Raw genomic sequence first — 24,127 nt, 5'->3', positions numbered from 1 at the left:
AATCACGTATGACCAACTGCCACAAACTCAGACAAATAAAACTTTTACATCAGAATCAGTTTAAATGATTTGTAGAAATGGATTGCTGCTCTTTTTCCTTTATGTGCTTCAGTACACTTTTCTTTCCTTGTCTGTGCAGATCGGACCTGGAGCTGCAGTTCAAGTGCTATCATCACGAGGACCGTCAGATGAACACCAACTGGCCGGCATCGGTCCAAGTCAGCGTCAACGCCACGCCGCTCACCATCGAGAGAGGCGACAATAAGACCTCCCACAAACCCCTGCACTTGAAACACGTATGCCAGCCGGGAAGGAACACAATCCAGATCACAGTCACTGCCTGCTGTTGTGTGAGTACACAAATCTCCAGAACTAATATAAAGAGGTTTATACAAATACTGACATAAAACGTAGTTACCAGATAAATAAAAGTCACTTTGAACAAAATAAGAACTTGTTCTGTCAGATTTCTTCTGGATTTTCATGTTGAAGCAGTAAAGAAGGCAACAAACTAAAACAACATGGGAGGATGTTTGCGATAGTGATAGTGATGTTTCTTCCCGCAGTCGCACTTGTTTGTGCTGCAGCTGGTCCACAGGCCCTCGGTTCGCTCTGTCCTCCAGGGCTTACTGAAGAAGAGGCTTCTGCCTGCAGAGCACTGCATCACCAAAGGTATTCACACAAGAACACTGTCACATTTTACTCCCTGAAATCCCCGTCATTGTCAGAGTCCTTGCTTAGACACAATATTTCTCTCCTTCTGCTTTGAAGTTAAGAGGAACTTCAGCAGCGTAGCAGCGTCATCTGGCAATGCCACGCTCAACGGAGAAGATGGCGTGGAGCAGACGGCCATCAAGGTTTCCCTCAAATGTCCAATCACCTTCCGGCGAATACAGCTTCCAGCGAGAGGCCATGACTGCAAACACGTTCAGGTAAACACCAAAGGGAAAAATAAACACACTGGGAGTCAACAAACTGATGCCTTCAGGGAGAAGGCATCAGAATTTTAAAATAGTTCACAGGAAAAAAAGCATGACTGTTTTCTCTCTTGTCTGTTCTTGCAGTGTTTTGATTTGGAATCATATTTACAACTGAACTGTGAGCGGGGAACATGGCGATGTCCTGTATGCAAGTAGGTTTATCCTGTTTAGATACCTAGTAATATTTGCCCTGTTTATAGTATTTGACTGTAAGCCACATAATTGTCTCTGTCATCATTTTAATCCCAGTCTCTCTTGTCTCCTCAGTAAAACAGCTTTGTTAGAAGGACTCGAAGTGGATCAGTACATGTGGGGAATCTTGAACGCCATTCAAAAGTAAGTTGAGACAAGAAACAAATTTGTAACGCGTATAATATTACTCTTAACTTCTGTGTATCTTAACCATTTGATTCCATCTGTATTTCACCAGCTCTGAATTTGAGGAGGTGACCATTGACCCGACGTGTAGTTGGCGGCCGGTGGCTATCAAATCTGACATCCACATCAAGGAGGATCCAGATGGGCCACTGGCCAAGAGGTTTAAGACAATGAGTCCCAGCCAGATGATCATGCCCAATGTGATGGACATGATAGCTCAGCTTGGCCCGGGACCGTCACCGTACCCATCCTTACCTTCTCAACAAGGGGGCAACAACAGCGAATACGGCAACCAAGGTAGTAAACTGTTCAATCATACAAATCTCTGAATAGATTTGTAGATAAAGTCATGGGCAGTCATTCTACAAAAACCTATGAATTCTGCAGGAAGTTTAAGTGTAAGAAATGTACACATGTATTTAATGTTTTTTTTTTATTTTATTTTGTGTGCTAGGTAACAGTTACCAGGGGCACGGGAACTTTGACTTCCCTCATGGCACCCCTGGTGGTACGTCGATGAATGATTTCATGCATGGCCCCCAGCTGTCTCACCCACCTGATATGCCTAGCAGCATGATGACCCAAGATAAGCCACTCTCCCACAACATGCCTGACTCAGTGAGTTCTACTTTTTTTCTTTATCCTTATATTTTCCAGTCTACTGCACATGTGTTTTTATCCAGTATGATCACAAGAGAAGGAAAATGAAACATGTATTTTGACATTATGGGAACTGTTCTTGCTCATTTTCTTGTAGACAGCCCTGGTCTTAATATATTTTCCCGCTCTGTCTACAGATACCTCACTCTGCCGGCAATGACCAATCGCATGGTCCATTGCAGCAGAGCTTACATGCGTCTCCACACCCTGGGAGCCAATCAGGGCAGCAGCTACACCACAGCGGGCCTCCGCAGCCCTCGCGACAAGTTCCACCTCCTCAGCAACAGCAGCAGCAGCAGCAGCAGCCTGGCCCCAACAACCATCCCCACAGCGACCTGGCCTTCAACCCCTCCAGCAGTTTGGACAGCCAAGCAGGGTCGGACATGCCCGAGCCATCTTTAGACGTGAGTCCTGACATACAGCAGATATTTTGAAAGCCAATCTTTTGTAACCTGTGTTCACATGAATGCCTAAACAAATGCCATCATTCCTTCTTCTTTACAGCTTCTTCCAGAACTTGCTAACCCAGATGAGCTGTTGTCGTACCTGGATCCCCCAGACCTTCCCAGCAATAGCAACGATGACCTTCTATCACTCTTCGAAAACAACTGAGGCGATTCAGACACACATAAACTTTTCTGACTGCCTGCAGTTTACCTGAGAACCCTGGGCGGTCGCTCAGTACTTGATAAACACAAAGATGCACTCCCTTTCTCTTCTTCCTCTTGTACAGTTTTCATTCGCCAGCGCAGATTGACTGAAAGAGGTTAAAACTCAAAGACACAGCGGGATGCTCACCCCGTGGCGATACTTTTGAACTGTGCAGCTATACTCAGTTGATTTTTTTTACGCCACACACAGGTGTATGTGTGCACATTAGAAACGTGTTGTAGCATTTTTTATTCATGTTTTGTTTCCTTTTAAAAAGAAAAAGGAATTAACTGTAAAAAAAAAAAAAAAAAAAAAGTGAAAAATAACTGAAAAAAACCTGCGCTATCTGGCCAGTGTGCGTTATGTCCATATTGTTATTCCAATCTGAGAGGCCACAGCTTCCTGGTGTCACAGCTCCATTCCCCGACTGGTCTGGTTAGTCGCACTGTTTTGTCCACTACACATCATTTAAAAGCACAAGAGATTTTGGCAATGCAAAAAAAGAATTATCTGTCTTTACAAAAGAAAAAAGATCAGTTGGATCGGTGTATGTCTGTCCTTGACAAAGTGTTTTTTTTTTTAATTTTTCTGCCAACATTTAAAAAAATTTTTGGGGAACAATCGGCTTCCACTTTGTCTACAATTGTGATACATACATATTTTTGTCAAAAAGAGATATCCCTGCTTTTCAGTCCTCTATGGGTTAACAGCTGGAATGCAGAAGATTTTGGCCCCACTAAAACAAAAAAAAGTTTATATCACATATGGAGAATAGCATACACGTTCTTTTACATATTGTATAGTTATCATCCTCTTATACAGAGGACTGATTTTAATGGAAATGAATGGTACAATATGTGAGGTTGGGGTTCCTGTGACGATCCTGCTGCATTTATTGCTTCCCGCTACTACTCCTTCCATGCCATCTGCTCTGCATGAGCCCCAGTGTCGCTCGTGTTAGCATTTTTGCAAAGTTGCATCTCTTTCCCTGTTAAATGATGTGCTGTTTAAGTAGTCTACAAAGTGCATGTGTGCCAAGCCCTTGTCTAGTGCTGTTCCAAGTGGTGAAAAAAAAAGATAGTGTGGTTTTTATCAGTTGCTGTTCGTTTGTACGTTTGTTTTTGATTTCTGTCAGATTTAGTAATGATTTATTTAACACTAACACTGAAGGGATAATGCTGATATCAGCAATACATTTATCATGTATTTGCTGGATATACTGTATTATGTTTTTTGTTTGTTTTTCTTTTTTTTTTTGTTGCTGCATAATTAAACTATCCATGAATCTTTTGGGAAACTGCTCAACATCACCAAAGTTAGAGGGATGAGAATGGAGATGTTTGTGTTTGCTTGGTCCTGTGTAAGACTGCAAATGTGTGTGTGGGTGCGTGTATGGGTGTCTGAGTGTGTGTGTTTCTATTGGTGTGATGGGAGGTAATATTGATTTCAAAGATATAGGGGAGGACAGATACAGTTTATCCATCACTACTGTTCAAGAAGTGGTTTTTAAAGCAGTATTGGTGCAGACCTTTTGCCACATTTTGTTTTCAATTTCACTTTTTGAGAAGAGTGCTGTTCAGTATGCAAATGTATTATTTTTTAAGAAATGCTATTTTACTGTAAATATCATTGTGAATATTTTTGTATCATCTTGATAATGTTTGTCCTTTGATCATTAGTCGTCCAACGTAACCACATATGCTCCCAAACTCCCATCTGACCACTGACTTTGTTTGTAACCAGCATATGACGGCTGTCCTCCTCATTGTGAGGAGGCCAGTGCAAACGTCTCATAAGCTATATCCTGCAGGTCATCGTGCTTTCTAGTCACTTTCCTCCCAGCGCGCTCTGTCTCGCATCTGTCGTTTTTAAACAGGTGTCCCATTTTTCTGTGGTCTCCTTCCCTGCATCGGCTCAAGGTGATTGCGTAGCGTCATTTCAGTTTTCCGATGCCAAGCTTGGTTTGAAGCAATATTTTTCCTTCACGGTCAGATGTATTTGATTGAAAATGATCAATGTTGTCTACTCCTGAATTTCTGTTAACATTTTATCAGTGATACTGAACAGTAATGGTTTAAAAATATGTGGCATCAGCTGGCTTTCAGTGTAATTAGTGAGCTATGTGAATATCATAATTGTTGCTAATTGTCAATACACAGTGGTATTTTAAAGATATATCACAACCATATTTTAAAGAAAATCATGATATTGTTTATATTTTTGTTATAGAAAATGTGGCTTTTTTGAAAGCACGAGACCATATACATTTTTATCCCCTTTTGTTTTTGGTAAATTATTTTGTACTGGTTTTCTTATTAATCTGTAAGGCTAGAAATCCAATTTCTTTCAACTGTAGCATTGTGCTGATTTAACCACCCTGGTTTTGTGTAAGCATTATTTTAAACGTCATTTAAGAAATATTATTTGTTCCTATTCAGCACACTGACATGTTTCATATTTAAGTCACAAGCAGACATCAAATCAAAAGTCTTTCAACAGTTCACCATTACACTTTACTTTTTTACTATCTGAATTGAAACTTTTGATAAATCCCATGGAATTCATTATCATTTCATATTTTGTTCTTATTTTCTAGTGATCCAATTTGGTGTATTAGGCAGCACCCCAAATCTGTAGTTGCACAATCACAATAAAGGGCCATTTTCTGGGGGAAGTTGTTTCAAAAATAAGGAAAATAAAAACTAAAAAATACAGAGAGGAAGGGCACGTTCATCACTCTGGCCTGGAAAGGATCCTGAGGGCAAGGCTAGATCAAACGTCCCAAGAATGCCTGTATATATGTAAATGACTATAGAGACATGTGAACAGAAATGTATTCATTTTCCCTGGGAATGTGCATTGTTTCTTCAGAATAATAAAAAGCTTGCAACCCCTCTACTGGAAGTGGCTGAATATGGAAAATGAAACTTGTTAGTTAGTGTCTGTGGGTATCTCAGCATTTTGTTCCCCCTCTGTAATATACTTTCACCTCTTTTGTTAGGGGAACTGGGACAGCTATGTTTTACATGTAATATTTAGCCTAAGTGTTCTAGTCTGTCACCTGCATACTCTGAGGTGCTAAAAAAAAAAGGAAACAAAAAAACAAGGTTACAAAGAAAATTGCTTGGCGGGGTAGGAGAAAGGCAGCGGGAGGGACGGGTCCAGAAGATTGTAACCAAATCCATAGTTTGTACAATTTTTGATATCATGAACAGTTGGAAAAATGATACAATCTAAGGTGATTCATGCAATGTGGCCATTGTCTCTATGTTTGTACATTGTATGTACAATCATTTCATATTCTAAACTGGTCAGAAAATAAAGGAACTAATTGTGATTTTTAGTCTTGCAGAACTGTATGTAGTTAGATGATGTGACAACCTAATATTTATCTAATAAATATGTATTCAGACGATACCTACTGTGGTCTTTTCTTTTGTTCACTTGCATCATAGTGTGACAACGAGACCTGGCTAACTCCCACAGGCTGTTTATCCAAGCAGAAGGTGTAAATTATGGGTATCAAATTTCAACCACATTTTGATTAACATAGCTTAAGGTCAGCTTGGCCTTATGAGGAAAAGATATGAGCTCACATTAATTAACACAACAGAGTAAAGGAATTTAAACCTACTCTTAGGAATTACACTGAGGAGTTGAGAGGTTGCCATGCCATCGGTCACTGAGGACAAGAGAAAATAAATGGAAAAGATCAGTTAGAAAATAGATGACTTGTACACTTAGAAAGCAACAGAAATGGAAGGTTTTTATACATGTTTTGTGTTTTTCATACTGCAGACTGCTGCGCATTCGTGCTGCCAGTCTCCCGTTCAACCACGTCCCAAAGATGCTTTATTGGATTCAGATCTGGTGACTGGGAAGGCCACTGAAGGACACTGAACTCATTGTTGTGTTCATGAAACCAGTAAGAGACGACTTTTGCTTTGTGACATGGTGCGTTATCGTCCTGGATGTAGAGGCTGTTAAATTTTGCCCATACGGGCATGCATGCGGTCAGCAGCAATACTCAGAAAGGCTGTGGCATTAAAAGCATGATTCACAGATATTCTTAAAAAAAAAACAAAAAAAAAAACTACAAGTTATGACTCAGTTTTGAATCGTCTTTTTTTCCTGTGATGTTTTCTAGGCGGGTTAATGGACATTTATTTGTGAGGCAGAGTCTTCAGCTCACATCTTTGGACCTCCCTAGAGGTAGAAAAAGAAACCCCAAATTATAACACAGATCAAGTGTAATCTCGCGAGATTTTGACAACCTCGGAGAACGTGTGCTTCCGGTTGTGTAAGAAAAACTTCCTCGTCTCCCATATGTAAGCGTGACTTTCAGCGCCTTCCTGACCTGAGCCGAACAACTGAGCCGCGTTAGCTTTGAAAAATGTTAATTTTATCAAACAGGATAAAGTTATGTTCTCTGGCGTTTACCGCCGCGCGTATGTACAGCAGCGGCCCAGCAGTTGCTAACAGCAACCCGACGGTTTACTTTGACATTGCTGCAGACAACGAACCTCTGGGCAGAGTAACCTTTGAGGTGAGAGAATAAAAATATTCTGTTAATATTTTCCTTTAGCTGCTGCTCCTCTAGAACGTGTCCCGCTTCCTTTTGATAACGTTTACATGCAGTCGTTGAGTGAGTTTTCCTCTTCACATGTGACAGCAGGTCTCTTTTCTCTTTTTGCAGCTCAACTCCGAAGTTGTGCCTAAAACCGCAGGTAAGCAATTATTTTCAAACGCCTCCATATCAAACACCACCAGACGGTTACAAGTTAGAACCAGAGGCTGATCGTATCAGGGCCTAAGGAACCTTAATCTTAAATCAAGAATTATGTAAGAGTATGAGCTTGGCAAACTTATGTGCTTGGTTTTCGAAGTGAAGAGAGTGTAATAGTAAGTCCTGTTACTTTTTCTGTTATTAACTTAAAAAACAGGATGAAAAAAGTAATTGCATTAATGGCATGTGCAAAAGTTTGGGCGCCATACCAAGTCAGTACTTAGTAGCCTGCCTTTTGCCAATTGTGAAGCACTGGAGTGGAAGTATTCTGCCTTGGGGATGTAGATGTTATGCAGTCAGTCAAGGCAGAGAATGAGAAGAGTCTGGCTTCTACAGCAGGACAGTTATCCAAAGCAACGCTCAAATCCACCATGAGCTACTTCAAAAAAACACAAGCAGAAGCTTTTGGAGTGGCCCTCTCAGTCCTAATTGAATTTACTGTAATGTCAAGATGGGGGAAAGCAGTAAATTTTGAGAAGCTGGGAGCAGAAATGCTTGACATTTTTGCTTTAAAAATGACACAAGCATCACAAAAATATAACGCCCAAATGAGTAAGTAGATGACTACTTAAGAGGGAGGCAGCTGTAAACTGAAATATCCATTTTTTGCTTGGGACACCTCCCAAAACTCACTGAGTGTTCACAGACCTATGTGGATTGTCAGAGGCAGAGTCTGACTCAAGCTCTCTTTCATAGAAAACTTCAGGGCGCTGTGCACTGGGGAACATGGTTTTGGTTACAAGGGATCAATTTTCCACCGGGTGATACCTAACTTCATGTGCCAGGTAGGCTTCTCTCTCTCCCTTTTTGTGTCCTTTAATTGTCCGGCGTGCTGTTTTAGTGTAATTACAGTGACGTGTTTTGTGTTTTCAGGGGGGAGATTTCACAAACCACAATGGAACTGGAGGGAAGTCTATCTATGGATGGAAGTTCCCCGATGAGAACTTCAAACTGAAGCACACTGGACCTGGTAATTACTCCATATCCCACTGTCTCTGTGTACACTGACGATGAGGACGCTGCCTGGTCTGATTATTCCAGGGTTTCCACTGTTCATGGATTTTCAGGAAAAGCTGAATTTTTCAGAGGCGTTCCCAGACGTGGAGAACCTGGGAATTTGATCAGTTGTCCTTGAAGGTCTGGGAATTTTAAGGGAATAATTATAATAGCTGGTAGTTTTCAGTTGTTCCTCTTCACAGTGCAGGGTTTGAAACCAGGCTGGTGAACACTTATTGTCCTGAGGCAAAAATAAAAACATGGAAGGAATGCATTATTAAGAATTTGATGTTTTGGTGACGTAATTCATCGCTGCCTTATTATTACATTATTGTTGCTTATTTTTAGATTGAAATATTCCAAACTGCTCTCTCTTATGACATGATTCTTCTCACTCATTTTCACCACCAGGTGGCAGCATTGTGAAAATAGTGTTTAAATAACAGGCCAATAATGAATATGATAGATGATTCCTTACATTGACCATAATGATTGACTGTGCTTTTTTTGAATGTACGTAATTGATCCTTGCATCAAATTGATCTGTTGAATAAATTTGTGTCTTGTGATTTAATGCATGTTAAAGTCATTCTGTTCTGTAAAGCCTGTGTGAAAACACTCTCTACATTTATGTTTTGTTATTTTGACCCAACTGAATGCGAATTTGTTGCATTGTAGGGATCTTGTCCATGGCCAATGCTGGACCCAACACCAACGGATCCCAGTTCTTCATCTGCACCACTAAAACAGAATGGTATGTACTGACAAACACTACACTCCAGAGGCTAATGAAAATGTAATGTGGTTGTTCTTGTACTTGGATTGAATTTATGCCTGTTGCTGGCTTTCATTTAAAGTTATTTTTACAAAGCTCTGTTTATGGGCTGTCTGGAAAACATATTTTGTAATGTGATAATTATTCTCCTTTTTCACACAATATCCGTTTCACCAAACAACTTTTTGCTCACATTCAAGGGTTTTAACCCTCCAAAATATCCCTTATGAATTTAAAAGCATTGGTAGATATCATATGAATGCTGTTATTTCTGGTGATTGGTGGAAAACAAAATAAAAATCATAAACAAAACGACATAACTAAGCCTTTTGAAGGACAATAAACAGGAGGAGTTCCTGTGATTTTAATTGTGACGAAACAAAGTAACTTGGTGGTGGTGGCAGCGGTGTACAGCTCTGATCCCATCACAAAAGCACTACAATCCACCACCAGGGGCTTTGAAGTTCAGGTATCAGCAAGTACCTGTGTGTGTCAGAGGCTCCTCACTCTTGAAGAAAGTAAGAAATAATTTAGTAAAAATAATAAACTATGAGTAAAAATAATAATCTGTAATGGCCCAGAGATCCCATGCAGTTGCTGGCTTTAGAAACCTGCTACTTTTGGAATGCTTGCTTATTTTAGATTTTTTAAATATGGATGAGTCGAGTCCAGTTAATGCTGAAATGCTGTTTCAGAGTGTTGTGTGTTCCACCCTGCTGAGAATAAAATTCTTGCTGAAAGCAATGAATTCTTATGTTTTGGCAAGAGAGCAGAAAAGTGTGAAGATTTATAAACAGCCTAAAATAGCACAATCATTTCATAAAAAGTGGCATCACCCAACAGAAAGCCACAAGTCAAACCCAGCTGGGTGCATCATGGATCGTCTCACTGTCTGGGGCAGTGATAATAAACTTCGTCTTTCTTCATTCAGGCTGGATGGCAAGCATGTTGTCTTTGGCAGTGTGAAGGAGGGAATGGATGTGGTCAAGAAAGTGGAGTCTTTCGGTTCACGGTCTGGGCGAACCTCCAAGAGGATCACTATCACAGACTGTGGAGAGCTCAAGTAGACTTCATGTGAGCAGTGGACACGGTCCTAGTCTCATCTCCTGCTGTAATTTCAATGTGAGAGTGAAAGAGGCTCTTTCTTCAGTCATGGTGCGAAGTGCTACCTCTCTTTGCTGACAATAGAAAATCTGAGAGCCAGTCTCAGTTTTTTTTTTTTTTTTTTTGTTAGTACTTGAATTCAGTGACAACTAACGCACTTAACTATGTCATGCTATAAAATGTTCTATTTGAAAGAGAGAAATTAATGCATTCATATTCAATTTAACAGGTTTGGAAAAGGGTGTTTATTTGCAAAAAAAATAAAAAGTTTTTTTCTAAATATATGAGCTTGTTCTTAGCATCTGTTTTTATACTACAGGAACGTAGATGTCAGAGCATTAGAAAAATCCCCAAAGGAAAAGTTTTGCACTTAAACAACTGGCTGAAATAATGTTTGAGGTAAAGGTGTGCCCATTTATTGGTTGAAGGTGAGTGTTTTTCATCACCAGCTGCAGGGTGAGATCAGTTTTTTTTTTTTGGTCATTTTTTTTCCTCTCGCCCTTCTGCTTTCCTCATCAGCTTGAGCTGACTAATGATCTTATTCCACTTAAGTATTTATTCTGCTGAGGTCTGTCAAGAAGAATTAAGGTCTGCAATGTCAGATGTAATTAGTTCCGTGCAGGGAAATGCTTCTTTTTGGGGGTCGAGCCATTTTGTATCAGAGCGTACTGTGAGTTCTGCCAGTGCTGGTATTTAAGAAGGTAATGAAGCCAAATCTGATAAGTCCATTTTCCCAGATGCACAAAAAATACTTAGCAAGATCCAGATTCTGTTTTTTTTAATGTTGTGGGAAGATAAAACTGTGTAACATCTGGATTAGTTAATGTTGAAAAGAGTGTGATGTATTAGTTGTGTATATATACAGCCTTGTGGACTTTCACAGGTCCCAGATCCATACTGCGACATGGATGAATGAAAAACTATGATCTGATGTACATCTATTGTTATTAGAGACAAAGCCAATTTTGCTGAGCAGTGGAGGAAACACGAACACAGTGCAGAACATGTTTAAATACATTTTAATAAAAATCATTTTAAGAGATCCATCTCATGGGTTACTCAAACCAAGGCACATTAAATGGCATGTAAACAGCTGAAAATCATAGGGTATTTCTTCTGCATATAATTATTTACCACCACAATTTCACTGAAATACAAAAACCCTCTAAGACAACATGGGCATACTACCTTCCACTTAATCCTGTCTGATCTTTGGTACATTCAGATTTTTATTCCTTTTTTGTCTCGTGTTAAATAAGTGACATTACAACCTATGACCCTTTTTTTTTTTTTTAAAGCACTTTGGTGAGTCTCTTAGCACTGGGTGCCAAAATATAAGTGTGCTGTAATTTATCCTAGTTGTCAGGAAATCAAATGTCTCTACTATGTTAACCATGTTTACCAACTTAAGAATAACAAACTATCCACAAGGTATTTTCACAAATAATTGTAGGCACATAGCATATAAAGAATAAATGTTAGTTGGCTAATATTTTCCTTCACAAAGTGTAATAATCAACAAAACAGTAATGGCTTAAAAATATATTCAAAAATTATGTACCCTCCAGTACTAATAATACAGATAATAATGCAGATAAACATTAATACTGCATATCCTTCTTAGTAAAGACTTGTTGCATATTTTATACAGAAAAAAATCATTTAAGTTATTTCTGGAATATACAAACACGTAAAAGAAAATCTTCATCTGGAAACTTCACTCATGAGTTTTGTTCCCAACATGTTGGACATGAGTGAAGACAGATGCAGAGCTAAAGTTTCTTGATTCACAGTTGGTAAGATTCTTGGTTCATAGTTAAGACTTTAAATGAATATTCACATAATGATAGCTGAGTGACTTGCAAGCACCCAGCAAATGCAAAGTACTCGTCTCCAGTGAGAGATACTGTAGAAAATTTCCACTACAATGAGCCTCTTACACTAAGAGTCACAGTCTCAGAGAGAATGTTTCATGAAAATAAACCGTTAGATGCATTGCAGTATGGTAAAGTTATTACCGTGTATTTTTAGTCTTCCTTCATTTTGGATAAAATGAATCACTTCCTTCATATTGGATAAAATTAAGGAAGTCGAACAGAGCGTGTTATTGCATACGGCGGCAGTAGTAGCCAAGGACTTTGCATTTTTCACACAGGTGTTGTGGGTGCTCCTTGCTCTGGTCCGACACATCCAACCCGTCCGGTTTCTCCAGAGGTCGCTGGAACACCAAATAAAATGAAATAAAACCAAAGAATTAGTCTACAGCATCACAGGTTTTGTCCTCAGTATTGTTTCTGGGACTGTAAAGGTTTTAGTGACCTGTAGAGAAGCTTATATTCCACAGTCACACACAAGATACACATGATGTTTTGTTTAATAAAATCTTAAGGGTATATTTAAATTCAAGTTCAGGTATTTTTGCACATATAAAACATTTTATCTACAATAGTACGTCGGCTCTACAGTTACACAGGATTTGATTTCCACAGTTAAACATGTTAGTTTGGGCCATAGAGAAAGCATAAAGCAACTATGGGCCTTAAGGGTCAAACTGCAAGGAAATATACTGTAACAGAATGTAGTCACAGAATAGGTTAGCTGCAAACAGTTAGAAGGGCCCTTTCAAAACTTTTTGAGTCTGAACAGGACTTGATCTGGGGGCTCTCTCGTAGCTGAGGGGCCCCAAGCAGCCATCCTGGTTTAGTGATGCCTTCTATCTGTTATTCGGTTATACTGTTACCTGCTTATGAGGGTAAACATTGATATGGCACTTGATACATTCTTGTCCCATGTTGGCCCAGGAGTTCCCGCTCATCCACTTCCTCTTGCATTTAGGGCATTTATATTCACCGAAACACCTCTTCTTTCCTTGATACGGGGTCAGGCCTTCACCTTTGGGTCGAGCCTGAACAGAAATTTATAGCAAAAAAATATTTTTACATTACTGACATTATATGCAACCCACTTTCAGCTCACTTCTTTACTGAAATGCTTAAATACGACATATTTGTCAAAGTGTAAACCTCAACAGCTTTGCAAACATTTTGGCTTTTGCCTCTCAACACCTTTAGCTGGAGACAGACTGACCTATTTGGTTTCTTTGGACGACAGCCAATTCTAAGCTCTGCGTGATTAGGACGGGAAGTGATAGCAGCCCTGTTGGTGGTCAAGAGAGTTGGGTTTATGGAGTAGTTTTGTCTCAGGAATGAAATTATTATTTATCGTTTCTGTCAATACAAGTCGGAAAAAATATAATTTGCTTTGATGCTTAATTAATCTTTACAGTCCCGGAAGAGCGAGCCACACATTTCAAAGAACTTCTTATCTTATCTAAACTTTAGGTGTAGAAGGATGGTGTAGAAATTAAGAAGACTCTTTGTACTATAGAGAAAAATGGAAAGGTTTTAATGCTCTAATGGTTTATTCCAAGGAAGTTGGAATATATTGTAATTTTTCTGTGTAATTTATTTGTTGGAAAGAAAAGAAGGAGTCTTAGCTTTCCCATTAAAACTGAACTCCCTCCCTCCAGCTGTGTTCCCAAGGGACCATAAAGGAGGCCCCAGTCTGTGGGGGGACCAATGGGAGAGGCCTCCCTGCTATAGGACAAATACCTCAGGCTATCAGTCATCCCTCTCAGCTGGCCCCAACCCACCAATCAGGACACAAAGATCTTAGCAGGGAGGAAATAAAACCCAGATGAACTCTGCACTTGTATAACATGACAAAATCCAAAACCCATCACAAAGAAATCATCTCGACAAGACTGGTTTAAATTAAAAGCACCTCAGCTAAAAAGTAGGGCAAGTCAAAATTGAGACGGAGTCGGCACCACCAGTGGAGTTCACATCAAATCTTGTTTTGATTTCACAGCAGGAACATATGTCAGGTTCAAAACTTCTAACAGATCATTTTATTCATTTCCAGGGCTACATCTGTTTAAAAAACATGTTCCAACAGCCAAGTCTCTAACTGTTAAGACCACTGTGAAGCATTCTGAGGCTTGTGTTTGCATCATTTAGCCACCATGAGGCACTGTGGGAGGTCACTTTTGATGGCAGCACCATTTCTCAAGCTCCTACAGAGAGAGCGGGCAGAGCATCATCTTCCTGAAGGAGGAAACAGCTTTCAATCTGCAGAACAAGCAAAACAAACTCTACCTAAAGTCTGGAGCCCACAGGGCAGCAAAGGGCATGGTGCACTCCAATGTTTCCACTGGTCCCATCAAAGATGCCACGCTGACGGAACGACAGATGAAAATCACACTTTTGACCTGACTGTGCATCAACATTCGAATGGAAAGCAGGAAAGTTTGATTGAAAAAAAAAGTCCTGGGATCTCCAGAGTCATTAGAATGACATTCTGACAAAATTGTTGAAATATTTCATTATCATAGCTAAAAACATGAAGACATAACATAAGACTTGGTCAGTTCCATTTTCTCCCAAAACAGATTCTTCACATTTGATCGCAGATCTGACAACATGTGTGAGAAACTGTTTAGTTTTAAGACAAATAGTTTTTTATTCGTTTCTTATGTGCATTACAACACACCCCAACCAAAAGCCATAATTTAAGTTGTGTAACTTAAATCAGCTCCACAGTGCATGGGCCGATGTAAAGCCAGATTTTTAGGCTGCAACAGATAAGCCTGCCCCAGATCCTTGTAGCCTGGTGAGAGAGGCCTGGGAGGTTGGCTGCCTCCCTCTGCCATCATCTGGAATCCATCAGGATAAACAATGGACAACCCCCCCCCCCCCCCCACCACCCCCCAAGCACCTTTTCCTTTCTCTCGCCCTCATTTACTCTCTTCCCCACTTCCATACTCCCTTGAGACATTCAGCCTGGAGAACACAGCAACACCAAACCCACTGGATACCATGTGGTCAATTACTCCACACTAACAAACCCACAGTGCTCTTTCTACATTGCTGAGTTTAATTTGTATCAGACCCCCACAGCATCAGGGAGAAGCCCAGCTGTTACCAAAGCAAAACAACACAGTAATGCCTGCACTCAAATCCACTGCAATAGGTCTCAAAAAAGAGAGTATTCTAGGTAGGTTTATTTATTGTAGACAGTTATTACTGCATCCAAAAAGAGGTGAGATGATTAATTTAACTGGCTACAATGATCAGTGATTTGCTCATGTCATTTATCGTGCAAAGATGCCAAACATTTGACTATGGTATGGTGACTTTATGTTTGAAACAAATGTCCTGATGATAGACTTCAAATGAAATGGAGAAATAAGGCTAATAACAATGGATTAGTAAATTTAGATAATTTCGTGTGAAGTCAAGAACAAGTATAAGTGAACATATTCAGGAAATCTAGCAACTTTGATTAAGTAAACAGCAAGTGTAGTCAAAAAATATTAAGAAAATCTGTATCTGTGTAATGAACATGTAATTTTCTTTCATTAACACTCTGGTGCTAACACATAAAAAAAAACACTGCTCTCTTTAAATATTTGTTCGTGCACAGCTGCTCTCACTGTGTCATTGGTGCTGAACTCAGCATTCCTAAGTATTCCTCTGCATTTAAACATAGGTTAAAATGCACATGAAGCTTCTCTACCAGCTTAACCACGCTGATAAACACAAACCCCAGAGCTGTGACTCAAGGAAACAAGATATGAGAAGCTCCCTGGCCAATGGAAGCAAGTTTATGTCCTGTTTTACACAATGGGGCTTCCTCTTTTCCAGAATTTATTGGGGCCAAATGCTCCACTTATAGAAACACTGAGATTTCAGATGATTCCTTTAACAACATGAAGCTATAATCCTTCCACAAAGTCTTTCTGTAAATCTGGCACATCTGAAAAACTGAATGGATTAACTTTCCCTACCTCCAAAATAAACGTGATTAGATACAAACAGCTGAAAGCCAAAGAGCAGATGATAGTTTTTCTATTTTCCTAGATGGCTCTCCAGATTGTCTTCCATCAAGCCCATTGTTCAGATCATGTAGAGCCATTAAACCAGCAGAATTATGCCCACACACAAATTCACAGACATCATGTTTCTCAGCATCTAATTCACACACAGTGTTGCTTTCACAGGAGTCCCAGTCCTGGCTGTGGTCAAGTTGATGACATGTACAGCTGTAAACTGGCTTTACGTTTCACCGCGAGTGAATGACAGGGGCAGGCGGGCTGGCAGGCAAACAAGAAACACAACAGAAAAATATTCCCAGCTTTAGTTCAAAATATTCCCAGCTTTAGTTCAAAATACAGCTGAGTGAGATTCAAGAAAGCAAACTCTTCTGACACTTGTGTGAGGACTAAACTTGGGGGTGACGAGTTGTTGTTGTTCTCATGTTCCCCAGGAGATCACTAACAAGCCAACAGTGAGTTTAATCTCATTGTCATGTCCAATAATTGGTGCCAGTCAGTGTTGCACTGTAGGAATAATTGAATCATGTGCTTTTATACCTCTTACTGGTGTCACAGTCTTAACAAGGGAAACACAAGAACCTAAATTTCTGCAGTTAGATTTTGAAGTGGCAGTCAAACATTTCTCTAGTTGATGTACAGTAGCCATAACAGCAGTCCACAGCATGTAATAATGAATGTACTACCTTTTTACTCCTCATGTCTCAATACAGGTGCGGAGCGCAGAATGGAGGGTAAACACAAGCAACTCGAAGAGGAAACAAGAAGATGTTACAGACAGGATGGCAAGAGTGTTTTGACAAGCCTGGGGCATAAACAATTTAGACAATCTGGAAGGAAGCAAATGCCTGGTATGAGAGCTCAGGTGATGACTGGGGAATGAGGAACAGCTGAGCAGGTGAGTGTGGGAGTCAGGTGATTTGGACCGATGAAGACTGAGGGCATCTGGTGGATGGATGGAGAATGGCAGAAAAAAAGTGAATGAGCATGCATGTGAGGGAAGTGAGGCATTAACTTTAGATTCCAAGGCTCAGGAGTAGATTCTGTTTCCCTTTACCTTAACCAGAGCTTTACCTTATCCTTAACCCTTACCCTAACCAGTGGTGACTCATGATTACCCCTTAAATCCTACACTTTGTTTGGCACCCAAAAGCTGAAAAATTTGTTGTGGCACCCATAAATCCTAAACTTTTATGTAATTCTACCAAAATTTACTTCTTATAATTCCAAAATTTGTTATAGTGCCTTAGGAAATGACGCAGTGGATATACTGTACACATAGGTGAGATCTCAGAAAAATATCTACAATTCCAAGACAACTGAGCAAACTCAATCTGCTGATGAAGATCATGTAATATGATAAAAAGCTCCAGAAGAGCTAGAAACTGGTCCTTGAGATGAGACTGTTTTTTCAGCTGCTGTTTCCAAGGTCAATAATGAACCTCAAGGGAGAACACTATTTTCGTAGGTACAAAGGTAATTACAATTACATTTAAAGCCACACAGAGGGAAACAGTTCCAGCTCGTTTCCCTTTCCTTCCCCTCACGTGTCCTCGAAACGGGAAAAACTGTCATCTAAGACCAGTATTTCTCTTGAAAACATGCCACCACAGAAAAACTCTGCAGCATTCTTCTGCTATATGTTCATTAACTTTGAGCAGATGACTGCCACTGTTTATCAGAGGGAGTCTATCTACCCCACATTCCAGGGTTTCCTCTATCTTGCTCGTCCTCCTTGGCAGATGATCCAGCCAAAAGCAACAGACAGCAAACTGAGGACAGATAAGACGTTTATCAGCAGTGAAAACAAAAGGACCAGAGCAACAGTAATCAGACAGTGCTGCTTGATATTCACCAGCTACACGTTCAGCTGTGAACTGTGCAGCTCCACCTGGACAGAAGTACAGCGTCTAGTCCTAAAAAAACACTGACAACGTTATCACTATTTGAACTGAGACATCAGCAGAAACATTCTAAACTACGAGATCAAACATCAGTAAAAACATTGATCACATGCCATCCCTAGTCAATACCTTTTTGAGACATTTATTTAAAAAAATAGAATTTCACTATTTGGTGATATCAGGGTGAACTTTTGTGAAAAATTGGTCAACTCAGTGCTGATTGATAGGAGTTTCCTCCCTGACTGTACTTGGAGTCAGTTTACAAAACCTACATTGTATTTTTGTTGCATGTTATTCTTTCATTCAGTTACTCAGTTGTGTTTTTTTTCTTCATGGTGACACATTCAAGAGCTTTTCCTATTGCTGGAATAAGGTTAGTCACCTTGTCTCTGAAGAGTAGTGTTGAAGTTTGGTAAATACGCTTATTTTGCTCCACTGCCATGGTTTCGATGAAAGGATTGATGCCACTTTTATATCAGTCTGTTAAAAATGAAGCTGCAACCAGGAAACTCACTAGTTAACGCTGTGTATCTTGACTGTTTAATTTATACTAAAAAGGCATAAAAACAACAAATCATAACTGTAGAGGGGTTATGTGTCAGACTACTTCTTGGTAAAATGTTTAAGTTTTCCTTTAATTATACATTATATTTTTACAAAAAACAGTTAAGGACAATGAATCATGGAATGAAATGCTGGTTAGGACTTAAGCAACTTTTCAGCTTTCAAAGGACAAACATAAATCAGGGAATTCACTCTGAAAGCCTTGCATCTATCAAATGTTCCACTGCCCATAGTAATTATCAAAGCAGGCTTTTTCCCCTCCATTCAAACATGATTAAACTGTGACTGTAAAGACATACACCCATTTCCTGTGCTATCCACTGTTTCCAAAAACAAGTTCTGGATGCAGACATCTCTGGGCAGCTGCTCACTGGCCCTTTAAATGAGTGTCCCATAGCTGCTTCTCTGCACATACTGGCAGACGGACGGAGAGAGACAGAGCTGACTGTAGCCAAGCAGAGCTGAGTGAACAATACAGCCTGACTTCCTGACCTTTGGTTCCACAGCCCCTCTGGAGAAACAATACTCTCCTTATTTAGCCCAGGCCCTTCCCACCATAGACCCATTTACTGTCAGCACCCTGTCACTTGTATATTCTCTTTACAGTAACCTGGATCAGCTACTTAATTGGCAAGGGGTCATTAAAATGTTAGGTTAAGGAATGAAAGGTGTTAAACTAGCATATTTTGGTCATTTGGCTGAAATTCAAAGTACTAGTAGTTTTTTTTTTAATCAAAATGGTATAGAGGACAGATTATTTTCTATTTTTAGTTAGAAATATAGTAATTTTTCTGCAACCCAACATACAGTAAGATATCAATGGCGTACCAAAAGTGTATATTTTAATTGTCTAGAGCTAAAAATGCCTCAGATTCCAGCCAACAAGAACAAAAAGCAGTTTGTTCATTAGTTACAGCTTCAGAAGAACATTCAGCTCGGCATCAACTGAAGAGGCCTTTTGTCATGACGACAGCTCTGTAATCATTGCTTTGGGTCTGAAATATTAGCAACACATGATAAAATCTGACATCATCTTTCTAAAGCAGAGCAAGAGCAGCCGAGAGCCAAGCCGACAGAAATGGTTTCCAGATTTTTGCACATTTTGAGGGGCGTGGCTGCAAAGAAGAATCGTAAATATCTCTGAGTAATCCTTTGACGTTTTAACCTCCGGGTGAAGCAAGTAACCCAACTCTCCACTATGCTGTCAACAGGATGTCTATCACTAACATGCCAAGCACGGCAAGGATGGTAGGCTATATCTTATACGTTTAAGCAGCCCCAATGCATGGCTTGCAGTCTTGTCTCTTCGTCTTTCATTGTTTTTCATCACCTAAGGCTTCCACTGAGGTGCCATGTGTTTCTTTATCAAAGAAGCAGACTTTTAGAGTTGACGTGGGCCCCAGTCCACCCAGAGAGAGAGACTGTTAAAGGCCCCTCAGACCAACTTCCTGCTTCTTCTCTCATCTTACTGAGCTTTGATTCTTTGATTCTTGTCCATGCTGCTCCTCCAGTCCAAACCTATCAGCTATATTTCTGAAGCTGATGAACTGACAATCACACCTGCCTTTTGCAGTGATTGCCAGGTGTGTACAGATGTGAAATGTGAATGTTAAGAGTTATAAGCCGACTGCAAATTATTTTCTCTGCATTCCACACATTGCTCCACCGCTTTTGTCTCTGCTCAGCTGCACCAATCTCCTCTGTGCTCGTGGTTGTCGAGGTGATGAGCTTTCACAGAAGAAATATTTTGGGAAACATAGGGTTTTTTTTCTTGCTTTGAGTTAGGTGAAAAGATTGATATCACTCTCAGGTCTGTACAGTAAATATGTCGGATAGCTGGAGCCAGCTGTTGGTTAACTTAGCTTAGCATAAAGAAAACAGGGAAAAAGCTAACCTGGCTGTATCCAGAGGAAACAAAATCCCCTGTCAACTCTTCTAAAGGTGTCTTGTTAACATGATATATCTTATTTGTTTAATCTGAACAAAAATCAAAGTGTAAAACCAACAAGTAAAAAATGTTTTACAGGGAGTGATGTACCTGTTCACAGAATCCTCCCAACAAAAGGTAGTAATTACACTTTATAGGCTTCTCTGTATAACAGACCAGTAAAAGTTTACTAGCTATTTGAATTTTTACTTTTTGCTACCTTGCTTCTCGGATACACCCTGTCCATTAGTTATTTGATTATTTCCATTACACCTAACAAATGTCAGGCATTTCCCTCTGAACATGATCAATGGGGAACCGCAGCTGCACATAATGCAGCAGTAATATTTCTTTCGTGTTTGGAGTAGAGGTCGTGCCTAGTTCCACAGAGGAACCTATCATCTTTCATTAAGGCCAGCTCCGAGATCCAATCTGGCATCTGCTGCTCATTACCAACCTGTGGTGGTACATCTAACTCAAATATGTGCTGAGGAGTCTATTTTACACTGGAAAAAAAGAATATAAACATAATATTCTAACCTGGAATTTATTGTTTTAATACCATTAAAAAAAAGGCGGTGAATATAGGTCTAAAGCTCTGATGAAGCATCTGGATGTGATTCGAGGTTTAGCTCAAATAAGATCAAATGTCACCGTATTCATTTTATGAATTTCTCTTTTTCAGACAGCACTTCATATGTTCTTCAGAACATGTTGATGCATTTGATATATAGCTAAATGGTCACCACACTGCACAGCTGTTTCAGCTGCCTCCATGGATCTGCACCTGACTGAGGGAAAGCATCCAAGACTGGCTCACCTGAGGGCAGTCTTTGATGTAGTGTCCTTTGTTGAAGCAAAGGTGGCACAGGTAGTTGGGCGGTGGCCTTTTGCTGGGTTTACGTGTCTCGGGGGACAGGGAGAGGTCTGAGAAATGGTCCGCCAGAGAGCTGAGGCTGTCCACGATATTGTTGAGGGACTCGTAGGGCGAAGAACTCTTGTAGATATTGTTGTTCAAGGCCTGTCAGAGAAAAACATAGACCAAGATGATAAATCACTGGCAGTGGACCTGTGTGAATGAAAAGACTGAAATATATGGTAGATGCCTTAAAACACTAAAGCAGGGCTGCAGCTAACATTTATTTTCATTCTCATCCATTTCAGTAATCTGTTGATGAATCCCTAATTGGTTAAGTAGTCTATAACAGTAAAATATGACCATCACAAAGCAAACATGGTGTTTTTGTCTGATAAATGACTTCAAAGATTATTAGAAATATTGCCGATTAATTTCCCATTGATCCACCAATTGATTTATGGACTGTATTTTTTTAGCTTTACACAAAAAAGTATCTCTCATTTCACAAAGACACAGAAGAACATTGTTGTGACCCTACAATGAAAGAGGATTTCAGTCGGCATGTCAGTCCATCATCCTGATTGATTCGCCTGTTTGTGTCTCTGACAGAAGCCGACATTATTTCATTTCTGCAGATGTGCTGCCTTTACTGCATTTACTCTGTGCGCCAATAGTGTCCATTTCCTCGTCAGAACAAAATGCCTTTGTCGTGCATTCTTCCAAATGGTCCTATTGGCACAACACAATCAGCATCATTGTGTCTCTGGAGGAGACGGGTGCTATGGCACCGCAGGGCAAACGTGAAGAACAGCATGCAGACACTGGCTGTTTACTCTGAAGGAGTCACAGAAAGAGATTTGTGATCAGATGCACTTGTACATGGCAGTGGGTGATGTTCTGCATGAGGCATCAAACCACTGCATATCTGTTGCATGTTTTTACAGGTTAAAATACACTAACCAGAGAATTTTGATCCTAATACGAAAACAAAAAAACCCACTTTTTTAATGTTCTCATTCCATCTGCCAGCATTTCTTGAACGGGTCAGTATTAAATTAAGCAACACCAAGTCCCACTGAGTCAGGCCTGGATATATATCTGACCAAGCAGAAGCCAGCCAGGGTGAACCCTCACATTTTTAAAACCATGTGAGAGGTCTTTCTCGACCTGCCATTCCTCCACCAGCTGCACACTGACACCAGAACAGTCTGAACACACTCAGGCACTATACCAGGATACAAAACGCATATTCATATACTACCCACTCACCAGAGTGCAACCCAATGAAGGTATGCAGGTGAGGTTTACTGTGTGGGCTACAAAAATAACCTAGAGTGAAATATGTGGGTATAATATCCATGGACACCCTAGGAGAGAGATTTTTTTCAATATAAAGTTAGTTTCAACAAAGCATGAATATCATAAAGTACCAAACTGCCATGCAGAGCGTTAGTCGTTACTCTAAGCCCGTAACATCATATGAATTCTACCTCGCTCCTCAGATGGAAGAAGTTGTTGAGATAGTTGGAGCTCAGATCTGCTGCGCTGCGCTTGGAGTTGTTCACGTCCTGGAGAGAGGTGTCCGATTCGGCTTTGAACGCATCAAACGCGCTGGTCTGGGTGTCTTGTAAAGACATATAGACCCAGTTGAGCAGCTGTGCAGGTTGGTACACAGGGGCACCAGTCTCTATAGCGGACATCATATTGTTGTTGGAGGACTGTGCCTCTTGGAACAGCACCGTCAGAACCGCCGGATTTTCTGGATTACCCAACTTCTTTCAGTCATCCCCCTGCTCCGGCTGGATGGGTGTGATCCTTGTGTTCACCTGGGGCGCCCTGGAGGAACCCAATAACAGGACTACAGTCTCTTAGGGAGGGCGCAGTGGAAGCATTAAGCGCAAAAGCCTGAATGCCCGTTTGGAGCTTGAAGCGGCGCTCCGGCCAGGACTCTGGGTTGCGTCACAGCCAATAGGAAGTCCCACATGAGCCTGCATCTTTCTGCGTACGTTTTCTATACATGCTCAGCTGCTGCAGCTGGTATATCTGAGAGGAACCCGCATTGTAGAACATTATCAACTAAAAGGAGGAGTTATAATGGAGGAGAAAAGAGAGACAATTATATGTAGACCTCTGCTTTTGAATCATTGTCACATGACATAGAGGCTATTGAAAAATATGATGGTATATATCAAAAATTGATGATCAGGAGTGTTAAAAAGTAATAAAAAGAGGTGTAGCTCAACCAGCCAGTGGAGTACTGTGATCCTGCACTGATTTTGAGTCATTAGGTCACATGACCTGAAAGCTATTGAGCTCAAATGCTTTTATTTACATTAAAAAATTAAAAATAAGAGAAATGTTAAAAAGTAATAAAAAGAGGTGTATCTCCGGTCAGTATAGTACTATATATATGGTCCTGCAAAACCAGTACAGGATCACACTGACACGTCTCTTTATTGCCTTTCAATAACCCACATTTTTATTTTGAAAACCGGAAGTTGGCCCACGCTGTATCATCCTAGCGCTGACTTTCTCAACCGCATCCGTCTATTTACCGTAAAGTCTGTAACACGGGAGCACTTGAAATGTTGGAGCCGCTGGCCTGACTTCGCAAAAAGGAGAGACGGCTGGCTTGACCGCGGTTCTTCCA

General features: G+C 40.3%; 3 protein-coding genes across 4 annotated transcripts in view; 2 read left to right on the top strand and 1 right to left on the bottom strand.

Moving 5' to 3' along the window:
* Positions 1-6,086, top strand: part of LOC121200955 (zinc finger MIZ domain-containing protein 1-like) — a 105,692-nt gene extending 99,606 nt beyond the window's left edge. For both annotated transcript variants that reach the window (XM_041066468.1, XM_041066469.1), the window contains 9 exons: positions 140-350; positions 567-672; positions 772-932; positions 1,065-1,132; positions 1,248-1,316; positions 1,411-1,655; positions 1,813-1,976; positions 2,156-2,422; positions 2,523-6,086. In XM_041066468.1, the coding sequence (XP_040922402.1) occupies positions 140-350; positions 567-672; positions 772-932; positions 1,065-1,132; positions 1,248-1,316; positions 1,411-1,655; positions 1,813-1,976; positions 2,156-2,422; positions 2,523-2,630 (1,399 nt within the window). In that variant the 3' untranslated portion in view covers positions 2,631-6,086. The remainder of the gene's footprint in view (positions 1-139; positions 351-566; positions 673-771; positions 933-1,064; positions 1,133-1,247; positions 1,317-1,410; positions 1,656-1,812; positions 1,977-2,155; positions 2,423-2,522) is intronic.
* Positions 6,087-6,968: 882 nt separating this feature from the next.
* On the top strand, positions 6,969-11,072 carry LOC121200957 (peptidyl-prolyl cis-trans isomerase A-like). The gene is made up of 6 exons (XM_041066472.1): positions 6,969-7,215; positions 7,366-7,396; positions 8,152-8,240; positions 8,329-8,425; positions 9,130-9,205; positions 10,158-11,072. The coding sequence occupies exons 1-6, from the start codon at positions 7,063-7,065 to the stop codon at positions 10,291-10,293; spliced, it is 582 nt and encodes a 193-aa protein (XP_040922406.1). The 5' UTR covers positions 6,969-7,062; the 3' UTR covers positions 10,294-11,072.
* Positions 11,073-11,339: 267 nt separating this feature from the next.
* On the bottom strand, positions 11,340-23,415 carry LOC121200956 (zinc finger CCHC domain-containing protein 24-like). The gene is made up of 4 exons (XM_041066470.1): positions 22,968-23,415; positions 21,439-21,639; positions 13,071-13,235; positions 11,340-12,548 (listed from the first exon to the last, which is right to left on the bottom strand). Exons 1-4 carry the CDS (start codon positions 23,178-23,180, stop codon positions 12,435-12,437), a joined length of 693 nt encoding a protein of 230 aa, XP_040922404.1. The 5' UTR covers positions 23,181-23,415; the 3' UTR covers positions 11,340-12,434.
* Positions 23,416-24,127: the final 712 nt, after the last annotated feature.

Source organism: Toxotes jaculatrix, chromosome 21 (genome assembly GCF_017976425.1).
Source record: "Toxotes jaculatrix isolate fToxJac2 chromosome 21, fToxJac2.pri, whole genome shotgun sequence".
Lineage (NCBI taxonomy): Eukaryota > Metazoa > Chordata > Actinopteri > Toxotidae > Toxotes > Toxotes jaculatrix.
Note: the sequence above shows the minus strand (reverse complement) of the source record. Positions and strands in the feature narration are given on the sequence as shown.